General features: G+C 40.9%; 1 protein-coding gene across 7 annotated transcripts in view; it reads right to left on the reverse strand.

The window, feature by feature from the left end:
- The window catches only part of gab1 (GRB2-associated binding protein 1), a 68018-nt gene that overhangs the window by 19816 nt on the left and 25756 nt on the right, over positions 1 to 22446 (reverse strand). For 5 of the 7 annotated variants that reach the window (XR_012593249.1, XM_074629391.1, XM_074629390.1 and 2 more), the window contains 2 exons: positions 5382 to 5510; positions 4522 to 4687 (listed from right to left, as the gene is read on the reverse strand). Coding sequence is in view for 6 of the 7 variants with exons in the window: in XM_074629391.1 (XP_074485492.1) it covers positions 4522 to 4687; positions 5382 to 5510 (295 nt within the window). In the remaining variant the exon portion in view is untranslated. Of the gene's footprint in view, positions 1 to 4521; positions 4688 to 5381; positions 5511 to 11235; positions 11502 to 19258; positions 19449 to 22446 lie in introns of those variants that run through there. The other 2 variants (XM_074629392.1, XM_074629394.1) reach the window with 2 other exon arrangements.

Genomic DNA, 22446 nt, shown 5'->3' on the forward strand with positions numbered 1-22446 from the left:
AATAAGTAATTAAATTGATGACAAAGGATGAGATGTCATCGAGATCTGTCAGACTCGGCTCAGCAGATGTCAGTGAATGACTGATCAGGCTTACACATTGTTTAGCAGCTTTGCAGTAATTAATCAGAGAAGCACAAGGCACACATCACAGAATCACCAGCCAGACATTCACTTCATGTAAAGCATCAGGGGCCGTATTCATAAAGCATCCTAGTACAAAGAGTTGCTCCTAGTGACAACATTTGAAGAAAATTCTTAGAATTATGACGAATTTCCCGTTACAGTTAAGACTAGATCCTGGTAAAGATAAAAGTTATTCACAAAGCATCTTAAGAGAGCTCCTAGGGTGAAAAAGGGGAGTAGAGAGGAGGACTTTTAAGAGGTTTCTTAAGCGAAGGAGAAAATGGCAGAAAGACAAAGAGGTAGGAGAAATATTCTCCAAACACTGAATGACAGTGAGTTAATGAAATATATTAAATACTGAATTTAATTGCATGGTAAATATAACAGTTATCAGCATGTGAATAGGCATGTAGGCCTGGGTTTTTTTAAACATTTTATGTTCATTAGATAAAACAGTATTCATAATTACACCATGTCTTAACAGAGACTAAATTCAAAATTCAGTGTCCTCTTTTAAACACTCATTTTTATAAAACTTACTTTCAATTTGAGGTTTTTTTTGTTGCTTTTATTCACTTATTTTAGTCTTTTATGTTTCTATTTCTTGGCTGTTTTGAACTTTCTGATTTGTAATTGCACTGTGCACTTTCTGTTTTTATGTCTGTGAAGCACTTAGCAAACTTGTTTTTGAAAAGTGCTAAATAAATTAAAAAAATTTATTATTATTATTATTATTATAATTAGGCCTATCGATTACACTGTCCATTCTATGCCCAACCAATCACTCACAGGCTAATGGTGCTTCAGTTTGCCTATTTGTTTTTTGGACTTTACTGAATTTACTACATTTGCTATTATAAGCGTAATGTTGGACTATAATCACATTGTAGTATCATTGGGCTCATACTGCTCCTACTGTGGATCTGTGAAGCCCATTGAGACAGTGTGCAGGTGATGTTGGCGACTGATGATATTAGGCAGAAAGTAAACAGCAAGCTGTCTGCCAATGTCAACTCTGGCTGAGTAAACTTGGACCCAAGCGGTTTCCTAGCAACCATATTCTAATGTAACAGTCTATATAGTCACCAGACTGACATGACATCAACTTTACATCTCTATAATATCTGAACCTGAGCGGCTGATGTGTGTATAGAGACTCAACAACTCGAGGACAGATCTCAGATATCTCTGTAGAGTAGCTCAACCCCCAAATCAAAGCTGTCAGCCTGCAGCTAAAACACGGATCTTAACAGATCCAACGAGTTACAAGAATCTATAACCTCACTTCCTTCTACGGTGGATTTCCTGGGGGAAATCAAACATTTCCACATACAGTACAGTACACTCTACAGCTTGAAAGGAAGGACCAATAGTGGAAGAAGTACTCAGATACTTTACCTAAGTAATAACACAGTGTAAAAATCAGATGCATTCAAAGTGCAACTCAATTAAAAGTACATTAAATATTAGCATCAAAATATACTTACAGTACCAACAGTGAAAAATACTCATTATGCAGGATGGCCCATTTCAGAATAACATATATTATATTACTGGATTATAATTATAGATGCATTCATGTGTTGAACACTTTAATGTTGCAGCTGGTAAAGGTGGAGCTCATTATTATTACCTAACTACAGCTGGGCAGCTTAACTTAATACTAATAAATCATACTTTATAAGTTGATTTATCTTTTGTAATAATAATTCAAGTCTGCAAAGTAACTAAAGTCATCAAATAAATGTAGTAAAAAGTACAATATTTGCCTCCAAAATGTAGTGAAGTAGAAATATAAAGTATCTTAAAATAGAAATACTCAAATAAATTACAGGTATATCAAAATTGTACTCAAGTACAGTACTTGAGAATATGTTCTTCATTACATTCCACCATTGGGAAAGGACACGATATATGTGTGACGTGTGTGACAAGATTCCCTTATTAACGCTGGCACCGACAGCTAATATCAAGTTGAAGCACAGTCCAGTCATTTGCTGTGAATTTACACAAAAAAACACCATCATGAATTCGTATTTTCATCCTTCTTTTCACGTCAAACGCATACGCGCATGAAACCCACTTAAAAGCTTCATTTGTTCGCGGACAGTCTGAACACGGTGTTCACCTTCAGAATCCCACACACTCCTTCTCAGACAGCGTTTCCTCAAGGTCTCCGCTTTGTCACACAAATATCAGAGTCCTTTTCAAAACCCTTCTGCTCGAGCCGATTGTACTGAGAGCCAAGATGGCTGACGCGTATGCTGCTTGGCGAAATAGTATATCTGTATTCATTCCACATCTTTCTACTTTCTTCTTCTTCTTTTTCACAGTTCTCCTCCCACTCTCTTCTATAACTGACATTCTCTTCTTCTAAAAGTCAACTTCTCTCGTCACAGTGCATCATTCGCTCCTCTCTCCTCCTCTGCTGTCTTCTTCCCTTTTTACCCCTGTTTGTTTGTTGAAGCTGTAAGTGCTGATTCATACAGGAAAAGGGAAAATCCCCCTTGCTCATACTCATCCGTACCTCCTCCACTGTCTCTCAGAGCCCTCCTAATGTTCCCTCCTCTAATATCTGCCCAGCCATGAAGCACTCTAGCGTGGCCACGCACAACAGCAGACCTGGGAGTCGGGTCTCACACGCAGAGGAGTGCAAGCGAGCGCAAAAGGGAGAGCCAAGGACATTCTTTTGCAATATGAATTGTGATGAAGGCTATCTGCAAGGGTACTTGTCTTTACACCCCAGTTTCTCCCTTGAATGGGCTCACTATTTGTTTGCACATCGGGGTTTTAACAGCCAGTTCCGATAATTGTGTTGAAGAGGTGCCATGAATGTTGTTATCAGGTTTGCCCTGCAACACTAGCTATGTAACAGAGGTGGAGGCACAGTCACAATACTGTGGAGAAGACGACCTTGGAGCAGCATAATCAGTGACTCAGTTGACGGGTTTGCAAAGTAAATTCTTCACCTAAAAGACTCTTAGTGGCGTGATATGTCAGACAGTGAATTAGTTCTCATCACATTAAAATGCTTACATGTTCAGTTGGGAGAGAGACAGAGAGGGAACAAACAAGGGTATGCAAACGGGAGAGAACCAGATGAGAGGCAAAAGAACGAAAGAGGGGCCGTGAGTACAACAGGCACACAATGCTTTGATTATACAGTATTGGGAACAAGGGTAACGTGAGACCCAACACAACACATGGATCAACACATGGATCATTAGACCTCGGCTGAGAACTACTGTATGCTGAATAGAGGCCTTCTGGCACATTCAGCTGGTTCACCTAACTCCTTCAGAAAGAGAGAGAGAGAGAGGCAGATACTTGAGTGGCATCAAAAAAGAGAGACCAATTAAATGTACAGTAATTAGCTCGTGAGCTAATATTGTATTGTCCGATTCTGGCATAACACTTGCTTACTGCTGGTGATGAAGCTGCTACACAGCAATTTCCTCTATTTATGTACATACATTATAGAAGGTGTTTTAAAAAAAGACTGTTGGTGCTTGAGAAGATCAATACTGTATTAAAATTAACAATCATTGCTGTAGAGTGTCAAGAGTGGTCAGTAATATTACTTTTTTTAAACTCTGTGAATTCAGTTTTTGGTGGTAAGTATCATAGTGGCTGAGTGTAAAATATTTCAACTTGTAACAGCATATCGGGTGGCGATAACGGTGGACGGAATTCTCTGACGTCACGTCACCTTCTTCTGTACAAGAGTACATACCTTAATGTCTTTGTTGTGAACTGCAGTCTTTCATTAACAGCTGATGTTACTGATATTTTATCATCCATTGCAACGTGAGCGCCCAGCAGCAAAGCTATGCTTCTGCCATTTTGGACTGAAAGCCAGTACTGGACGCCAGTAAAACATCTGCTTACAAACTGCCGTACAAAAGTAAAACACAATTCTTTCTATTCTATCGTCATATTTAATGTGTAATGAAGCTGGCAGAACCGCATATGTCATATAAGCGTTCAGGGCGGTGCAGTGGGTCTGATGCACGTTCATTATGCCGAGGAAATAACTCTGGATTCGGCTATTAGTTAATTTCACAACTTTTAGGACATGAGGATTTAAATGAGGGCTATTTAAGTGTTCATACTGGGAAGTCGTTTTACCTTAAAAAAAAAAAGATCCTCTGATTTACAGGTGTCTTTATACATCCATGGCTACAGACTCATTGGCGTTATCAGTCAAAAATGGCGGCAGCACTACCGTAGCGCTATCTAGCGGCTGTTGTCAAAAAAAGCACCAGTTTCGTCTCCTTGCTTCGATACTCTTTGCTTTCACTTTGTGTGAAATCTGTCCCGGTGAAGTAAAACAGGTTGAAGCAATATTGATGTGAGGCAGCAGTGATGTGTGGTTAACCATCTAATGCCTATCCTTACCGTCATCGGTGGGGTTAAAACCACAGATGTCGCAGATGCAGCGAACCCACTTATTCATCTCCTCTTCGGTGTCAGCCACCAGGAAGAAGACACGGTCAATGGTCTTGATGTCGAATATGAAGCTGTGCTCCAAGTCCTTCTTGTTGAATGTCAGCCCAGCGTCCACCTGAAGCGGTAACAAACAGGTCTTAGTTTAATATGACAGTCAGTCACGAAAAAATAAATGAGTAAATACAGACATCGAAGAGAAAGCTATATGAATGGATAAGTAGTAGAGCTGAAATAATTAGTGGACTGATTGGTTCATTGATCAGCAGAAAATGAATCAGCAACTTTGATAAACGATTTATCATTTAGGTAATTTTTCAAGAAAAAATGCAAAACATCCCCCAGTTACAGCTTCTAAATTCATGAGAGTGAGAATTTACTCCATCTCTTTGCATTATACGATAGTAAACTGAGTATCTATGTATTTTGGACTGTTGCTATTTGAAGACATCACCATGGGCTTTAGAAAAATGTGACAAGCGTTTTCACTGTTTTTGACATTTTATTGACTAAATGATTAAAATGAAAATAATCATTAGTTGCAACCCTAGTAAGTATCACCTAGAAAATCTCCAAGCGTGTTTAATGTTAGTTTGTAATAGTTGTAATTAAAAGTTTTACTTTAAACAAGAGCTGCTTAAATGTTACCGATTGTCAATGCAAAAGCCCCAAACGCCATGACTACACGAGGGGCATAAAAATGTGATTCGTTAAAAATTGGACTTAATTTAAATTAAGAATTAGTCATATATTAAATGTGGAACATGCCTCTTAAGTTTGCAGGCTGATACAGTAGTAACGAGGAACCATACCTGCTCACACAAGTTGAGATCAATCACGCGGATGGGCTTCTTGGCATGGTCATTCTTGTAGTACTCCAATACGTCTGGGTCGCCGGTCAGACGGCCACTGCGAAGAACAAACCACCGCTTCTTCCATGCCTGCACAGAAATGAGGCCAAAGGTTATATGTGTGTTCTCACAATGACTGCTCCATTCCCGACTGACCGCCGGCCAAATGCTTTATTTTCTCAGTTTAGCCAATGTGTCCTAGCATAGCTTGTGTCTCTGTGTGCATTCTCCACCAGCTGCAACTGCCCTCACATTGACGAATACTCAGGGCCAGAGGGAAGAGGCCCGCAACCAGAAATATGTGTCTGGGATAACCAGAACAAAAGCCACATAGTTTGGTCTAGCACCCTGATTGGGGTGAATAACCAAAAGAGAAACATGCAATTAGGTATTTTTCTTTCATTTCTTGTCTGTGAGAAAAAGGCACCACAAAGCAGACTAAAGAGTTTAAATTCAGGCATAGCAGACGTAAGCAGCTGAGATCTATGACTTCACTCTGTGCACATACAGTACATAAAGGACAATTTTGGTAATAAAATCCTTATCCTAAAGTACATTAAGGAGATAGCCAAACAGACACCACTTGCATCCCTTCTTATCTGGGATAATTTAATATATCAGTGATATATTGAATTATTAAAAATCCCCCCCTGTGCTACTGCGACTCTAAATACAGAGCTAATTTTTGCTCTTGAGCTGGCAGAAAAGACAAACCATACAGCTTCAGAACTTGTTTACATATCATGCATAGCAGTCATATCAGGGGTTGTTGTTTAAAAGATAAAGGTCAGTGAGAGTGAGAAGGCCTTCAAAAATAAATACGAAGCTAGAAGCAGATTCATTTTGTGCACTACACTGACGCTGTTCTGTTTCTAGACCTTGTGTTCCACTTCATGGTGTTTGTAGTTTTATTTAGAGAACATATCCAGCAGTGATTCATTTAAATGCAGACTCAAGAAGGTAATGAACTCTTGATTTTTGCCGAGTCATGGCAAACTCTCAAACTCGCAAAACACTAGCAAGAGTTGTCTGAGCAATGGCAGGATTTTATCATAAGGTAAGAGAGTCATCCAAACGTGATTCACTCCCTTTTTTTGTTTAAGCTAGGGCAAGTATGTATGGACACTGTGGTTTAGTGTAGTACTAGAAAAAGAAATCCAATGATGGATTGAATGCCAGAAACTTCCCCAGTGCTGTTTGAAATGATAGTCAAGACTCAGTGCACAAACAAGCACCACAGAGATGAGACAGATCAGGAAGCATACCAACAGAGTGTGAGGAATGCAAACTAAAGCTTTGCTGTTGTTGTTCTGGGGTACGATTTTGACCGTATTAACAATGCTTTGGGTGTGTTTTTTTTTTTTATCCCTTAGCTGTTGTTCCATCCACAGGGTGTCCTTTGTTAGTGGGCCAAGCCCCTGACTGAGACAGCATGATGAGCATCAGACCTTTCCCTCCACAAACAGGATGAAGAAACAACTTGTAGACCTGAAAAGCCTCTGGATTCTAAACTGCAGGCGCACGCACATACAGGAATCACACCACTAAAGCATGAAATAACACACAGAAAAAGAAAAGCACTATTCACATCCCACACTGACATATTGCACACACATGTGCAGCACATGTTTCACACACTGTAGTTCAAAAGGAGTGCATTATATAATCACACAAACACATCCACATAGTCCGAATGAGGCTTAAACCTATTAAAACCTACATCCTTTGAGGCAGGCCCACTTGAATACCAAATTTAACCGTAAAAGCCAAAGTGAATGTGCAAAAACAACACTGATGTGTCTGTGTTGTGCTGGTCGGACAAAGACGGTGGGTGTGGAGAGGGAACCTCTCTCTCTCTGGCACATGACAAAGCAATCTTGGGTCAAGTTACCCTGTGGGGAACAGAAGGACCGAGAGCTTAGGTTACAGCGAGGCCAGGCCCGCCCAGGGTGAGACTGTTGACAACTGGGAAAGTTGTTCATGCTGAAGACGGAGGCAAGTGAGACCTGTTTAACAAAACTGCTGCACAGTCATGGAGGAGGAGGTCCTTTTAAAATTCATGAGAAAACAGGTTACTTACAGTTAAAGAGATAAAAACAAAACAGTGTGTGTGGAGAGAGAGAGAGAGAGAGAGAGAGAGAGAGAGAGAGAGAGAGAGTTTTTGGAGTGGAGACTCCCAACATTTTTTTTTACAGGTGTTGGATAGGGCTGGGAAGATACACCTATCTCCTGATTCAATACCAACCCCAATTACCGCAGTGCGATAACGTTTTCGGTCCATGACCGAGATAGCATGCAGCTTTAGCCATGATGTCCAGTTCTGCTTTTCCTGGCAATATGTGAAAACCAAAGTGTTTCCATACTTTACTGTCTGTGTAGGTTCACTTTGTGAATACTGTATATATTGCCTGGTGTGCTCTTTGATATTGACTTGACAAACACATACATCACACAGGTGGCTGCAGTTTCTGCACAATTAAAAATCATTCAGCTTTAAGAACAGCATCTGATAAAACACTGATAGATCATTAAAATGTGCCTCTATAAAAAGGGGCTACAACAGAGTGCTACTGGGATGACGTATTTTTGTAGGCAAACTAAGAAGTAAGAATCGCACGGGTTCCCTCGACAAAAAGCCAATGGGATTTTTCCATTGGTTTTTCTTGCAGAAAATAAGCTCTCTGGCAAACAAACGTTTATGATACTTACAAGTTCTGTTCAGCATGATAATCTTCACAACTGAACACCACTTTTATGATTTTTTGAAGTGTGAATGCAATCGCCAGTAGAAAGCTAACTTTAGGCTATAAAACGAACTACACCACGGTCGCATGAACGCGAATATACACAACGAGGCTGTGAAGTTGGATGAGTCAGCGTGATGATGTTTAGTAGTCTCATTTAGCCGCCTGTTAGCAACCGACTTTTTAAAACACGCAAAAGCTTCAAAATTCACGAGTGGGTGTTTACTGATGTGTTTCATATCGTAGAATATAACGATAAAATCTCTTGAGCTTGTGTTAACTACAGACTTTATTTCAGGCATCGAACTAAAAACCCATTCAAAAAACCCATTGACTTCCAGACAAGGGAACTAATTTCAAGGTTTTAGGACTCATTCCTGCACCACTCTATGGGAAGAATATTGTATGAAAAATTATGAATCTAGTACATCACAAAACTAAAAAAGTAAAGAATAAAAATCACATAAATTATCCAAAAAGGAAACCATCATAATAGAGAGTACTACAAAGAAATCAATATAGTAAGCAAAAAGGGAAGACAAAAGATCAATATATAAAATGAACTGCCCCAAGTATAAAAGATGCAATGGGCCAAAATGAGTATAACAAGGAAATAATCAAAAAGAAAACAGAAAAGGGGATGTATCAACAGCTGCTCACTCCTGGGGCAAGACAGTATTCATCTCATAATATTTGAGAATAAGTTATAATATGAAAATAATGTGAACTATGGAACCTCACAAAACACGTCTAAGATCTAAATCAAATTGTAAATGCCCAGGTGACAGGATGTTAATGGTCAATCACAGTTAAAAGCAGTGGTCTGCGATTCAAAGAGGAGCAGCCCTGAAGAGAATCTGCCTCCTGTGTTTCTGCCACATTAGCATGGCTACAGACAGTATAGTTCTAGGATGACAAGCTGTGTGGTAGCTTGAGCATCTCTCCTCCATCTGTGGACTTTCACACAGCCTTCCTCGTGCACAATTATGCACACTTGCAACAGTTTTATACCACTTGATTTGTACCACCCGTTCAGCACCAGACACATGCATGAAAAATATATAATACACAAATGAAAACACTACCCAGAGTAAGAAAACAGCATAACATAGTTCTTTACTTCCCTGATGACCAGGCCAACGCAGCTATATAGAGAGCCACTCTCACCTGATGTAAGTGGTGTGTTTCATTGACATGCATACAGATACGTTTATGTGCACACAAGACATCAGGAAAGTGGAAGAAATTAGGTTAAGGCAGGAAGTCAGAGAACACATTTACATGTAATAACCAGGTTACTATAAAATCCACATTTGCATGCAGCTGGTCAGTAATTCGATTTCTCCTCTACCTCCCACCATATTTTTGAACCGATGCGAGGAGATTTAAAGTGTATTAGTGATATGCACTGCAGCATGAAGAGGTCTTTTTCATTTTTTTGTAAGAGCATTTGGACTGACAGCACAGTGGGAAAACAGGCACTTGTAGTGAGACAACACACAGATTTTTCTGAATGTGCGAATGTGTCTGCATTTTTAAAAAACTGCAGTTCAGCTGAGGAAACTGATGGACGTTATTTTAGCATTTGTTTCACTTGCAGTTGGACTTTGGATGCAAGGATGCACCGCTACAAGAAATCATCTTGCCTTTGAATTTTTTTTTAACTACATTTGTGCGCTCTTGTGTCAGACTTGTTGGATACCTGCGTATGTGATCAAGAAATTGAGTTGTTCCAGCAGAAATCTAACTGTATGGGCACCCTGGCAGCTCACCTGGTGGAGCAGGCACCCTTATAACATAAATATAAGGCTGAGCCCTTACTGCAGCGGCCCGGGTTCAAATCTGACTCGCGGCCCTTTGCTGCATGTCGTCTCTCCTCTCTCTCCCCCTTTCCAGTCTATCCTCTGCACTATGAAATAAAGCTAAACCTAAAAATAATCTTAAAAAAAAAAAAGAAATCTATCTGTGTTAACCTGGTTTCCCTTGAGTAGATACAGTAAACCTGACCCAGCATCTCTGAGAATAAATGGGCTGAAAGATATAAATCGACTGCACCAATTTCCACCAGAACTGTCTTATTTTGCTACAAACAAAAAGTCATGCCAACAGAATAATTCCACATATGATATAATCTAGGCTGTCTAAGTTAACGTGATAATAACGCATTTACGCAAATTAATTTTAAAGCCACTAATTTCTTTAAGGTATTAACGCAACTTGCGTTTTTTTAGGTTGTAGCGGGCTCAGTTTTAAAGCTAAGTGAAGATGCTGATATTATATGAAACTAGAAAAACCTAAGGAATCCATTGGTACCAACCATGTCATGTTAGCTTGTTGCGAAGGAGGCTAAATAACGCTCCAAACTTACACTCAATTTTGGCGAGGAAAAACTTGGCATGGCCATTTTCAAAAGGGGTCCCTGGACCTCTGACCTCAAGATATGTGAATGAAAATGGGTTCTCTGGGTACCCACGAGTCTCCCCTTTACAGACATGCCCACTTTATGATAATCACATGCAGTTTTGGGTAAGTCATAGTCAAGTCAACACACTGACACACTGACACACTGACAGCTGTTGTTGCCTGTTGGGCTTGCGTTTGCCATGTTATGATTTGAGCATATTTTTGATGCTAAATGCAGTACCTGTGAGGGTTTCTGGACAATATTTGTCATTGCTTTGTGTTGTTAATTGATTTCCAATAATAAATATATACCTACATTTGCATAAAGCAAGCATATCTGCCCACTTCCATGTTGATAAGAGTATTAAAGACAAATATCCCTTCAAGGTACATTTTGAACAGATAAAAAAGTGTGATTCATTTGCAATTAATCGTGATCAACTATGGACAATCATGCAATTAAATATTTGAATCGATTGACAGCCCTAATATAATCCCATAGAAAGTCTACACATCTCTCAAAGTGTGTGTACTGTAAACACACTGAATATCAACATGACAGAACCCAAACCACTCCAGAGTACTTTGAACCCAATGCCACAAACAGACACTGGAACAGTGTGACCAGATGGGCTTTGCCAAATACTGAGTTGTCCACCGTTACATACCTCCTGTCAAGGCTCATGAAGAACACGATGAGGCATCTAGTCCTGCTTTTTGTTTGGTATATTCCATTGTGGCCAGTGTTGAATTAATGGCTGAATCCCAACTGATCTGAGCCAGGTTGCAGTACTTAAAGACTGCAGGAAACACAGACATCCATGCTAGTCTTCCTTAATCCACCAACTGATTCTGAACCATTCGACTCACTCAACAATCACTACAGCTTGTAGGAGTCTAGTGTTCACTGCCCCAGTGTTGGGAATGGGACGGCATGGGACGATACTGGACTGGGATGGTGGGGGCTCCCCTAGCATGGCAGCTGTCCCCGCCAACCCCTCTCTTTTCCCCCTCACCCCCCTTCTCCAAGCGTCCTAGTGTCCTCTGATAGGGCGAGACACAGGAAGACACCCTCTATTCGCCCACCCAGGTCCTACAGCCTATGGGGGCCAGACAGAGAGGGCATTGAGGGTCTGACTAAAAGATGACAGGGGAAGGAAGGGCGGGAGGGTTGAGGGGAGATGCCAACTGAGTGGAGTCACGCTGCCGTCAGAGGCCTCCTGACCCAACATCACTGCCCCATGACGGAGGCAAAGGTGGGGGAGAGAAGTAGGTGGGAGAAAATACGCACATATGACACTAATGTGGTTTCAGATCAAATAAAAGGACAAGATAGAGAAGATTAGCTGCATCATCCAGCACTGCATCGACAGGGGGAGGACACAATATTATGTACCACAGTGAAATCTAACGCATTCCAGTACAAAAGCCCTTGAGGACAGTGGTTTTTGTAAAGGCCCTGACACACCAAGCTGACGGTCGGTCGTCGGAGAGTTTGGGGCCGTCGGTGAGCATCTGTCGTCCTGGTTTTTACAGAGCGTCCCGCACGGTCGGCTCTAGTCTGCCCAAGCTTTTTCAGCCAATTCAGCATGTTGAATTGGCGGCAGGGCCTGTCGTTGAGAGAAATCACTCTAATTGGCTGTTCACTTTAAACAAATCAGTGCACGAGAAGAGAAACGGAGGTGAGGAAAGCAAGTCAACTAGTGAAGTCAGGAGGAAAAGCACAGAAGTCTCTTCTCACTTTTCATCTTCATCTCATCTGATCATTCCAATAACACACGGATATTTTCACAACGACATGACCATCTGGAATGAAGCTAAGTGATGAGCGGGAGTGGTGTGAAAACGGTCGGCAAACGCCGCTTTGTTTCATGTACGTATCATAACAACGGCTTGTATATCCGCCGTCCTCGGTCTTCCGGTTTCCCTTTTTGAATGACAAATACAGACTGTCGCTGCCTGCTGGTATGGAGAGTTATTTCTTCTCACACAGACGCAGGACGTACGTGGTAACTGCCCGTCGGCTGTAGTCTTTGCAGTGTGTTCAAATGCAGCTTGTCAGCCAAAACAAAGGCGAAGTGAGACAAGAGTCTGTCTTCATCGCCGCTAGTTCTGCGATGTCAGCTTGGTGTGTCTGGGTCCTTAGACATATCTCTCTAAAGCTTCTGGTACTTCTACTAAATTTGACTTACTGTAGGAAAGTCACCCACTAGTAATGAATCACTACACAGTGTCAGAGGACATCTCACATTATCTAGCTTGATTTCAGTCTGAAGGTTGGCCAGAATGACACATTGGGTCATTCAAGCTCTCACAATAGAAAAATAAAAATCAAATAATGTCAGAAGCACAGGGCAATGAAACAGGGACCAGCCAATAGTGTGTGAAAAAGGTTTACTCTCGACACTGCCAATCGGTCTCCAAATCAGCTGTCCCATCCCTTATTGGAACACAGTATGAGTACAGGAAATAAGCATGTCTCTTAAAGAAATAGTTGGACATTTTGGGAAATAGGCTTGTTCACTTTCTTGACAAAAATTTGATGATAAGTTGAAATCAATCTCATGTCTGTCTCTACAGCCAGCAGCCGGCCAAGAAATAGTCCTGCACATAACCCCTCGGAAAACGCCCAATTGTTGTGGTATCAATCTATTATTTAACTCTCAGAAAGAAAGACAGGTATAGTGAATATGTGAGTGATAATAAGTGTTGAACTATTCCTTTTAGACACCAACTGGCATCAATACAGACATTATCAAAGCCATCTGTCTGTTCTGTCTGTTAACGCTCCACATCAAACATTTCAGTGTCTTTTTTCCATTGCCAGCTATAAAGAATGAAATGAGCCATAGTATTTCCATATCAGACTTGGGAAAAGTCTTACTTGGAACCACGCTGTACCAAGAAAACACACAAGGAGAAGCAGAGAAAAGGAATGAGACAGTATGGCACCACTGCGTGTTGATTAAAGACTTGGCAAGACTCCTAAATGCGGTAAGATGTGAACAAAAAGATAGTGGAAATGAGCTCTATGCTTTAGCCTGCAGCTGCTAAAAATAAGTGAGTGGCCAAATCAGTCTCCTATTACAAGAATTTGATCTAATCTATTAGTCTAAATTTATGAAACTAGTTGCTGGTGAGCCATCCTGCCAACACCACTCAAGCTCCACCAACTCCAGTTTTACTGCGCTTAAAAGGCCCATTGTTGTGCTTCATGGTTTAGATAGATTAATGCAGCCTGAAAAGCCTTTAAGTGCACTAATTGCTAATGAGAATGTACCGTCATCACAGGCTGTTAAACTACATACTTAAACTCATCATCCATATCTCTAATGGTACTGAGAGGCAGGCATACTGTGGGTTACTATGTTTCTGCAGCAGCAGCGGTTGGGACATTACACAAGACTGTCTCTTCAGGACATGGACAGATGTGCAGTTTCTTTGACACTGCTGTTCGTGTTTCAACTGGTTCATGTATGCCAGTCAGTGTTAATGTAGGCACAACATGTGCCCACTTTGCACATTAAATGCAATGGACCAAAGACAATTGTAGGGCACTTAAAAAGGACACTAAATAGATTGCCAACACTTTATCTTAAGCATTGTACTCTCAGACTCTCACTGTGAAACAAACGGCAACGGTTTTATGTTTCAAATTTACTGCATAGGCAAGTTTACACTTGGGTTGAGGAGTAAAGAAACCAGAAAATATTCACATTTAAGAAGCTGGAATCAGAGAATTTTTACGTTATTTTTCCTTAAAAATTACTCAAACTCATTAATTGATTATCAAAATAGTAGCCGATTTATTTAATAATTGACAACTAATCGATTAATCATTGCAGCTCTAGTTTACACCCATCCCAAAGTAACCTATGACTTTAAAGAATTACATTTCTCTGGTATATCTGCTGCATGTGCACTCAAACAAGACATCTGCACAGACAACATGCAAACATACTTCCAATCTACTTTCCTGTTTTTGCAATAAGAGGTTACTGGAGAACACTCCACCCATCAAATGCAAGTTAGCAACAGTTTGGAGCGTCTCGTGCAGTTTTAGCCCTCGAAAGCATACGGACAACCAGATAAGCATGGCTAAGTGAAGTGCACAGCAAATATGCCACATCATAAATCCTAATACACAAGCACTTAGGGGTTCAGTACTTCTTTTAAAGCCTCCCTCCAGACAGTTTTACTTCCTGTTTTTTTTGGTTAACGTTCTTTCTCAGAGAGAGAGAGAGAGTGGCTAATAGTCAGACGTAATGATGAAACCAGTTCAGAGGAATTCACTGTTTATCAGACCACAAATGAGACAAGAATTAGCGCAACACACCGACTCTCTCTCACTCACTCTCTTCTTTGCCGTCTCATCCTGGCGAGGCGGCCGTCTGGCTGCTGCAGGACCGAGGAGCCGCACCTCCGCCCGCCGGTCACAGCACACCGGAGGAGGGATGGACATGATCCCGAAGTCCGCCGTTTGAAAGGCAGGATCGGGATGTTTTGGAGGCGCATCGTCAACCAGCACTGGTGCTGTTTCTTTAACGGAACTTTTCCTTTGGGCTGAAAGTTGTGCGTTCCCGTCGTTCGGACCTGTTAGAGGGCCGCAAACCTCCGGTATCGACTGCTTTCCGATAATCTACCTCCAGCTGGAGGAGAATGTAAAGAAGAGATCGAGTGAGAGATGGAGTCTGTGTGTTGTGCTAATTCTGCCGGTGGGATTTTGTATAATTCACTGCGTAGATTACAACTTTTTTCGACGCACACAAATGCCATTGTGAAAATAAACGCTTGAAGGATGACGTATAACTTGCAGCTTCTACTATAGTCAAAGGTCATAATCCCATTTTACCAACAACCTTCTTTTTTTAACTTGAGCACAAAATTAAGTTATTTTGTCAAAGAAAATTATTAATTAATAAATATAAAATATCATAGAAATGTCAAAATACACTGGAGGGGGACTTTAAAAGACCAGGATCTATGTCTAAGTAAGATACATGGTCCTCCTTGCTCTGATACAAAACATAAAACAGCCAGACAAACAATCTATTTATCATGATGCAGAGCTAAAACTTTGTAAAAACAGTGTTTTGATAGCATTAGCTGAGCTTTCTCCAGTTCACCCATCATGTGTTAGCATTAGCTTAGCTCACAGACTCTGGGTTGCATAGTTAGCGCCTAGCAGCATGCGAGTGGCCGGGCCATCTGTCCCGTCTGAGTGGGCTGTGGGTAAATGACCTGCACCCCAGCTGCACTGACTCATCTCGACTAGGACAGCTTCTCTGTTTGTTCCTCAGAAAAAACACGGTGCGAGGGATAGAGCGAGGGAGAGACGGGGCGCAGATAGAGCACAGGGTGAAGACGAGGGAGAGAAGGTCAGGATCTTGGTGATAACGGAACAAATTAGTATGTGGTGTTGTTTAATCTGCCAGAAATCACAACCAGACTGCATTTTATGGCCACACAGACCACCTTTTACAGTCCGTTGATATGAAATGAAAAAACTCAGTCTCTCTCTCTCTCTCAAGCAGGAAATGAAACATACAACAGTGTGTCAGTATTTATCTGTGTACTCTTCAGGACAGGCTCATTAAAAGGAATAAGGACGCTTGGAGTGAGGTGAGAAAAATGTAAATTAAGTAGCATCAGGTGTTGTGATCTTACTCAGCGTTCATGTGGAAAAAAATATACATGAAATTCAATACTTACTGCTATATCAGAGGACACTTCATCTTATTTGATTTGTTGCTATAGCTTCAGTCCACAATGTTAAAACGGCTTCAGTTGTAAACATTTAAGGAGGTCATAAAGGACTTGGAAATGTTTCATAATTAAGGATGAGTCAGTGAAAGGTGACACAACAGCAACACCAAAACAGAAATACTATTTTTTTTTTTTTTTTTTATGACTTTAGCAAAACACACACAGCAAACAAATTCACCCCATCTTTCCCTTTGTGTTGTCAAAAGCGGGCAGTCATGTACGTATCTTCTGGACACAGAGTCGTTTCAGGGGGACAAATATCAAGGAGTGAATTTCAGAGAATGCGTGGGACATTTTCAATTATTTGAGCAAATACCTAAATTTGAAATAACTGCATTTGCTGACGCAGAAAAGCAACCATGACACTGCAATCTGACACAAATGCAGTAAACAAATATGCAATCTTGTGGACCGCAGTGCTTCCCCTAAAGCCTCACTATCAGGACCGTAGGACTGTGCTGAACAAAGGCTGTTCTAAGAGAGAGGAGTGTCAAGAGCGTCAGAGGTTTTGGCGCTCACGGCCTTGGTGACGAGGTCTGCAGAAGGAGAAGGAGAAGGAGAGGAGGGACAAAAGCTCCTCTATGCTTAGTGCCGCAACTTGTATAAATCGGTCTTTGTTAGCGAGACATGACTGGGATTCTTGCTAAACAGCTATTTTTACATCCTTGAGCACCAGAGAGGGCAGTTAACGTACAAGTAAGAGTGCATGGCCTTGGGCTAAGTGAGGCCAACGTCATCGGCCCTCCGCCTACTGGAAGGACAGGGGACTTCCATGAAAGACGCGCATGCCTAAAGGTCCAGCATCCTGGACACAGTGGTTAATAGTCAGCCGACTCTACCAGCCAGCTTCTGACCTCAAAGTAAACACTCGTTGATGGAGTCTTGTTAGATAAAACCAATGCATTGCTCGACCTGACATTAACATCCAAACAGGGTCTGAAATTAGCACCCGCCAAATGTGCATAAATTGTTTTGGAGTGGCAGGTAAAATTGTCAGGCTATCCGCCACTTTGGCAGACAGGGAAAACGCTGGGGACGGGAATAGAGAACCGGTTCCTAGATGTCTGATTCCTTGGCATGTCATGCCTCCCTGTCTATCGATTCCTCTTCGATGCTTTCTGACAGTTATGCGTGCACAATGATGCATACGCACGCTGTTACATGTCTCAGTTTGTCTGGGAGCGAAGCCACGGCGGAGAGAAAAAAAACATTCAAAAGCATGGCGCTACTAAACCTGAGGGAACGCACACTATTATTTCCCTTCTACAATGTAAACAAAAAAATCTGTGTTGAAATCAGCATGCGGAGTTAGTAATGTTACCTGTTAGAAGCCGGTTAGCAGCACAGTCCAGCTAAATAACGGAGCTACTAACATTAACGGAGGTGTCGTTGAGTTACATTATGAGGCGTTCACACTCTGCTCAGTAAAAATAACTATGGACGAAGGTAAATTACAACATTATCATGATGTGTTCAAATGTAATCTCGTAAAATTATGTTTTCGGCGAAGAAACTTGAAAAATCCAGTTGTTTGGAGGAGATTTTTTTCACAGCAATATAAAATAGATATTAAGAGAGGGAAGAGCTTATAATACATCCTTAAAACTACTAATGCCAAGATTTTTTTAATCAAAGCAAATGTTTAAATAATCATAATCATTTCAATTGTGTGTTTCTATGCAAACAACCACTGTAGATGACAATAGCACAGTACAGTATAGTACTGTGCACAGTGCCCTCCAACCCCCGAAAAATAGGGCTCTCCCAGAAGCTACGGTGTAATTCGAACACTGGAATCTACCATGTATATAATGTTTTTTTATGTAAAATATATCCAACATTGAATGACATCAGATCTAAAATGTTATTTCTTCATTTAGCGCATGGATTTCAAAAGTGGCAGATACAATTTCTGAGAGGCAGACAAAGAAAATACTTGCCTGCCACAGTGGCAGGCAATGAAAAAAGTTAATTCCAAAAGCAGGAGGGAAGCGCAATATACTAATCACAATGAATAAAGTGATGAGCAAGTAAACTGTCTGGCTAACACCACCTTAACAGACTGATCCATCCATATGCACATCAACCTAGAACTAATTCCAGATGTCTTCCGGTTTATCTGTGACCTAAAGTAGGCGCACATGGTGGTACTTGACTAAGAGAAAAATGTCTATAATATATCTCTGTGTTATTAATAATTATTAATTTATATAACAATAAAGACGAGCATCTGGCATGCAGCGAAGATGAAAATATCTGTATTCTGTAAATCTGTATTCCTTTAATTATTACAACTATGTTGTCAAATGTAAAGTAGTTGCGGTGTTAAGTGGCAGCTTAGATGGGCTATAGATATCACTGAGGATGTTGACATCTCTACTTAATCATCTCCATTTCACACATTAAGCACTGTGTACTATTTTTTGCTTGATGCATAACAATCATTAATGTTACTTCACATTTAAAGTTAAAAGTAAACTAAACCCAGGCAGTGTAAATTGGAACATTTTCAGTTTCATATCCTGGTAACTGGCTATTTAAAGATACAATGTTCTGCTTTTTTTTTTTTTGGTGTCTAGAAATTGTGCAACTGGATCCAAAATCGAATGGGAATTGAAGACACACACTCTAAACAAGCTTTGGTGAACTTATAAGCACCTTGCCCTGATCCCACACCATCGGTGCTATGGGATTATTATTCCTACCTGTATGTAGGAAAAATGTTGCACAAACATGCATGTGATTTGCAGGTGAGACTTTTCCAGTTATCCTGCATGGCCAACCTTGTTGCCCAAACACTAACAGTCATCACCATGACTGAGACAGCGCACCAAAAAGCTCAAAAAAAGACTTCAATATTCCCACAAATGTTTACAGATTATCCACAACAGTATTTTTTTGAAGAGTGAAAAACAGTGACCCTACCTTGCAAGCTGTATATCCATAGGAGCGGTTTTCATTCTGTGTCTTGTTTCTGGTACTGAAAGTGAGTAAGCTAGTGCTGCGTGTTGTTTGTTGTTGTTGTTTTTGCGCCTTCTGACTTTATCATGTGCTGCAGACAGTGTGTGTGAGGGTCTGTAGTTTGTGACCTCTCCCTCCTCTGACTTCCTGTTCTATGTAATCAGGTCGTCCCAGACCCTCTCAACTGCCACTGCTAAATCAGAGGGGGTGGGACTAGGGGAGACCAGAGGGTGTGCGTTAACTTTACACCCCAACAAAGAACAGTGGAATCATTTCTTTTTTACCAAGAAAGTGTATTTCCATGTTTGTTTGGCTCTTCTTTTTATAATTTTGGTCACATAACAATAAATGATTATTAAATTGCAGACCCCGAGAGATGCTGTGACACTGCCTACACAGCTTTAAGGCTGAGGAGCACGGAGCAACATGAGAGATCACACAGAGGTTTAAGTCCCATTTAACCAAATTACACACTATAATAATGAAGGTCAAGTCTGTACAGCATATGACACCCTCTATTCTTATGGTACAAGTCCACATGGATGTTTTTTATCGCGAGAGATTGCCTCGCTTCCCAGCATTGGACGCTTGATGGGCTGCCACTAGACACAAGGCACCTGATTGGATGGATGCTTTCCCTCGTGGATTGATGATCCCAGCTTTCAAACCGAAACCAACATGGCAGCTCGTTTGGAAACTTTCTTCTCTTATATTATGCAAAATAGTTCACCGAAATGTGTTTCTGAAGACATTGTAGGCGAGAAATAAGTCATTTAGCTGCTGAATCTGTCTTTATTTTAGATCGACAACATTTAGTAGTCATGATTTAGTCAACTTAATGTAAATGAGGAGTGGGCGATATGACGGTCCGTCTCTCAAATCGCGCCGCAGAATGCATTGCACGGCTGCTTACATAGACGATGAATGGGACGCGTGGAAAAGACGGAGCCTGTGGATATGTACCATTAGAAACGCGGTTATTGTGGCGAGGTAAACATCAAGAGATTACCCGCGCTGTCCAACTGCCTCGCTCTCCCTAAACGACATTGATTTAGAATGATCTCTCACTGTGTTATGCCATAACTGACATCCTGTTTCAAGAGGAAATACATCACATTAAGGAAGTAAAGACGGCGTTTCATGGGGGCTTTAAAGTCTGTCTCGTCTCACCACTCACGTTGCATGTCCTAATGGGTCTACAATGCAATGCAGCCCCGTCCCCAGATTACAGCAGTAAAATATTCCCATTGCTAATCGAAGGTCTGTGCTGAGCTAATAATTATAGACAAATCACTTTCCTTGTATTTCTCTTTCTAGTGTTGCCTCTGAAGGCTCCATCCTCTTCCCTGGATCTGAGCCTTCCTCTGCTTCCTGTAGGGACTTTATGATTCTGTTTCCCATCTGCACCCTCAATAAAAAAGGTCAGAGATGCCACAGCATGGACAGCTTCCTCTACATGCCTGCTTCACAAAAGCTCCCCCTTGGCAGCCCCACTGACCCCAGACACTTCTGCTAATGCTGCAAAGATAGCTAGTCAGTGACTTCTAAGTCCGGAGATAAGAAGGGCTTACAGCGTGCATAAGAATGGAAGAAAGCGCTTACCCCGATTTCCATCCAATATTGAGGCACTGATTTTGCAATCGAGTCCTCTGCTTTGTATTCTATCTCAGCATGCATGTTTTGATGGTAGCTATTTTAACAGCTCAGTGACAGTGATGAGCTTTTCATCATGTTGTTTTATAATAACAAAGTGCACACTCCGCAGCACAAAAAACAAGTGACGTTGCCGGGCAGCCCTAAGGAAGCTAAGTCATGCATGAGAGCTTTGCAGACTGCACCTTTCTGCATAAACAGAAGCACTTTTAACTACTTTTTAACCCTAACCACAGCGGTCGTAAGCTCTCAACAACAGAGGTGTAGATGGGCAATTATTTTGAGGCAAATCAGCCATGATTTGATTATCTCTAAATATAATTCTCCAACAATGCTTTGCCACACCTGGAGGAACAGCGAATTATTGTAAAAGTAGTCCTATAAGCTTATAATGAATCCAGGAGAACAACTGAAATTGACTGTCCAAATAAACCATTTAGTAGAAAATATAAAAGCCTCTATTCTTTGCACCCATAATAGGACTGGGGCGGAAGACAGCAGAGGAAATAAACAAAGAGAAATAGAGTGAGAACAAGCTAAAGATAGGACCACCCAGGCAAACAGACTGAAGTAACAGCAACACTAGCTTAGGTGTGACTGTGTGTGTCCTATTGAACCCTGACATGTCCATCTGACATACACCTCCAGCAAAAAATGGTAACTCCCAACTGGTTCTGAACTTATCAATTATCATCCGTGTCCACCGCACAGCGCTGCTCCCATGTGAGCGTCAACCTCTTCATTTCTCTCCTCTCCAAAAGAAAAACAAGAACAAATCTTTGTTAAACTGAAACATCACATCCTCGCTTTGTGTGCAAGCGCCCCAGCTTCCCACACAGGTCAGAGACACAACAGTGAGAATCTCAAGTCTCAATTCTTCCAGAAGAACCAAAGCTCAAGATCCAGAATTCCTCAGAAACTAGACATCCATTTTTAATGGACTGCAAATGACTAACATTGCATAACACAAGGCCTTATACACTGTATGTGCTCCTATTTATCCACGTTCTAGTTTTGCAAAATATACCAATATTGACTTTGGAAACTTCATGCATTGAGAATTTTGCAGCCTACATTTTAATGTTAAATGCATCATTCTGGTGATCTTTTACAGCAAAATTAAGAGGCTGGATAAACAATTTTATCCTCTAGTAAACGATTTAATTGTAAACATATTGGTTGTTTAGAGATTAGGGCTGTCAATCGATTTAAATATTTAATCGCAAATAATTGCAAATTAATCAAATTTTTTTATCTGTTCAAAATGCACTTTAAAAGGAGATCTGTCAAGTATTGAATACTCTTATAAACACAGGAGTGGGCAAATATGGTTGCTTTATGCAAATGTATGTATATATTTATTATTGGAAATCAATTAACAACACAAAACAATGACAAATATTGTCCAGAAACCCTCACAGGTACTGCATTTAGCATAAAAAATATGCTCAAATCATAACATGGCAAACTCAAGCCCAACAGGCAACAACAGCTGTCAG

The sequence above is a fragment of the Sebastes fasciatus genome, chromosome 3, assembly GCF_043250625.1.
Source record: "Sebastes fasciatus isolate fSebFas1 chromosome 3, fSebFas1.pri, whole genome shotgun sequence".
NCBI lineage: Eukaryota > Metazoa > Chordata > Actinopteri > Perciformes > Sebastidae > Sebastes > Sebastes fasciatus.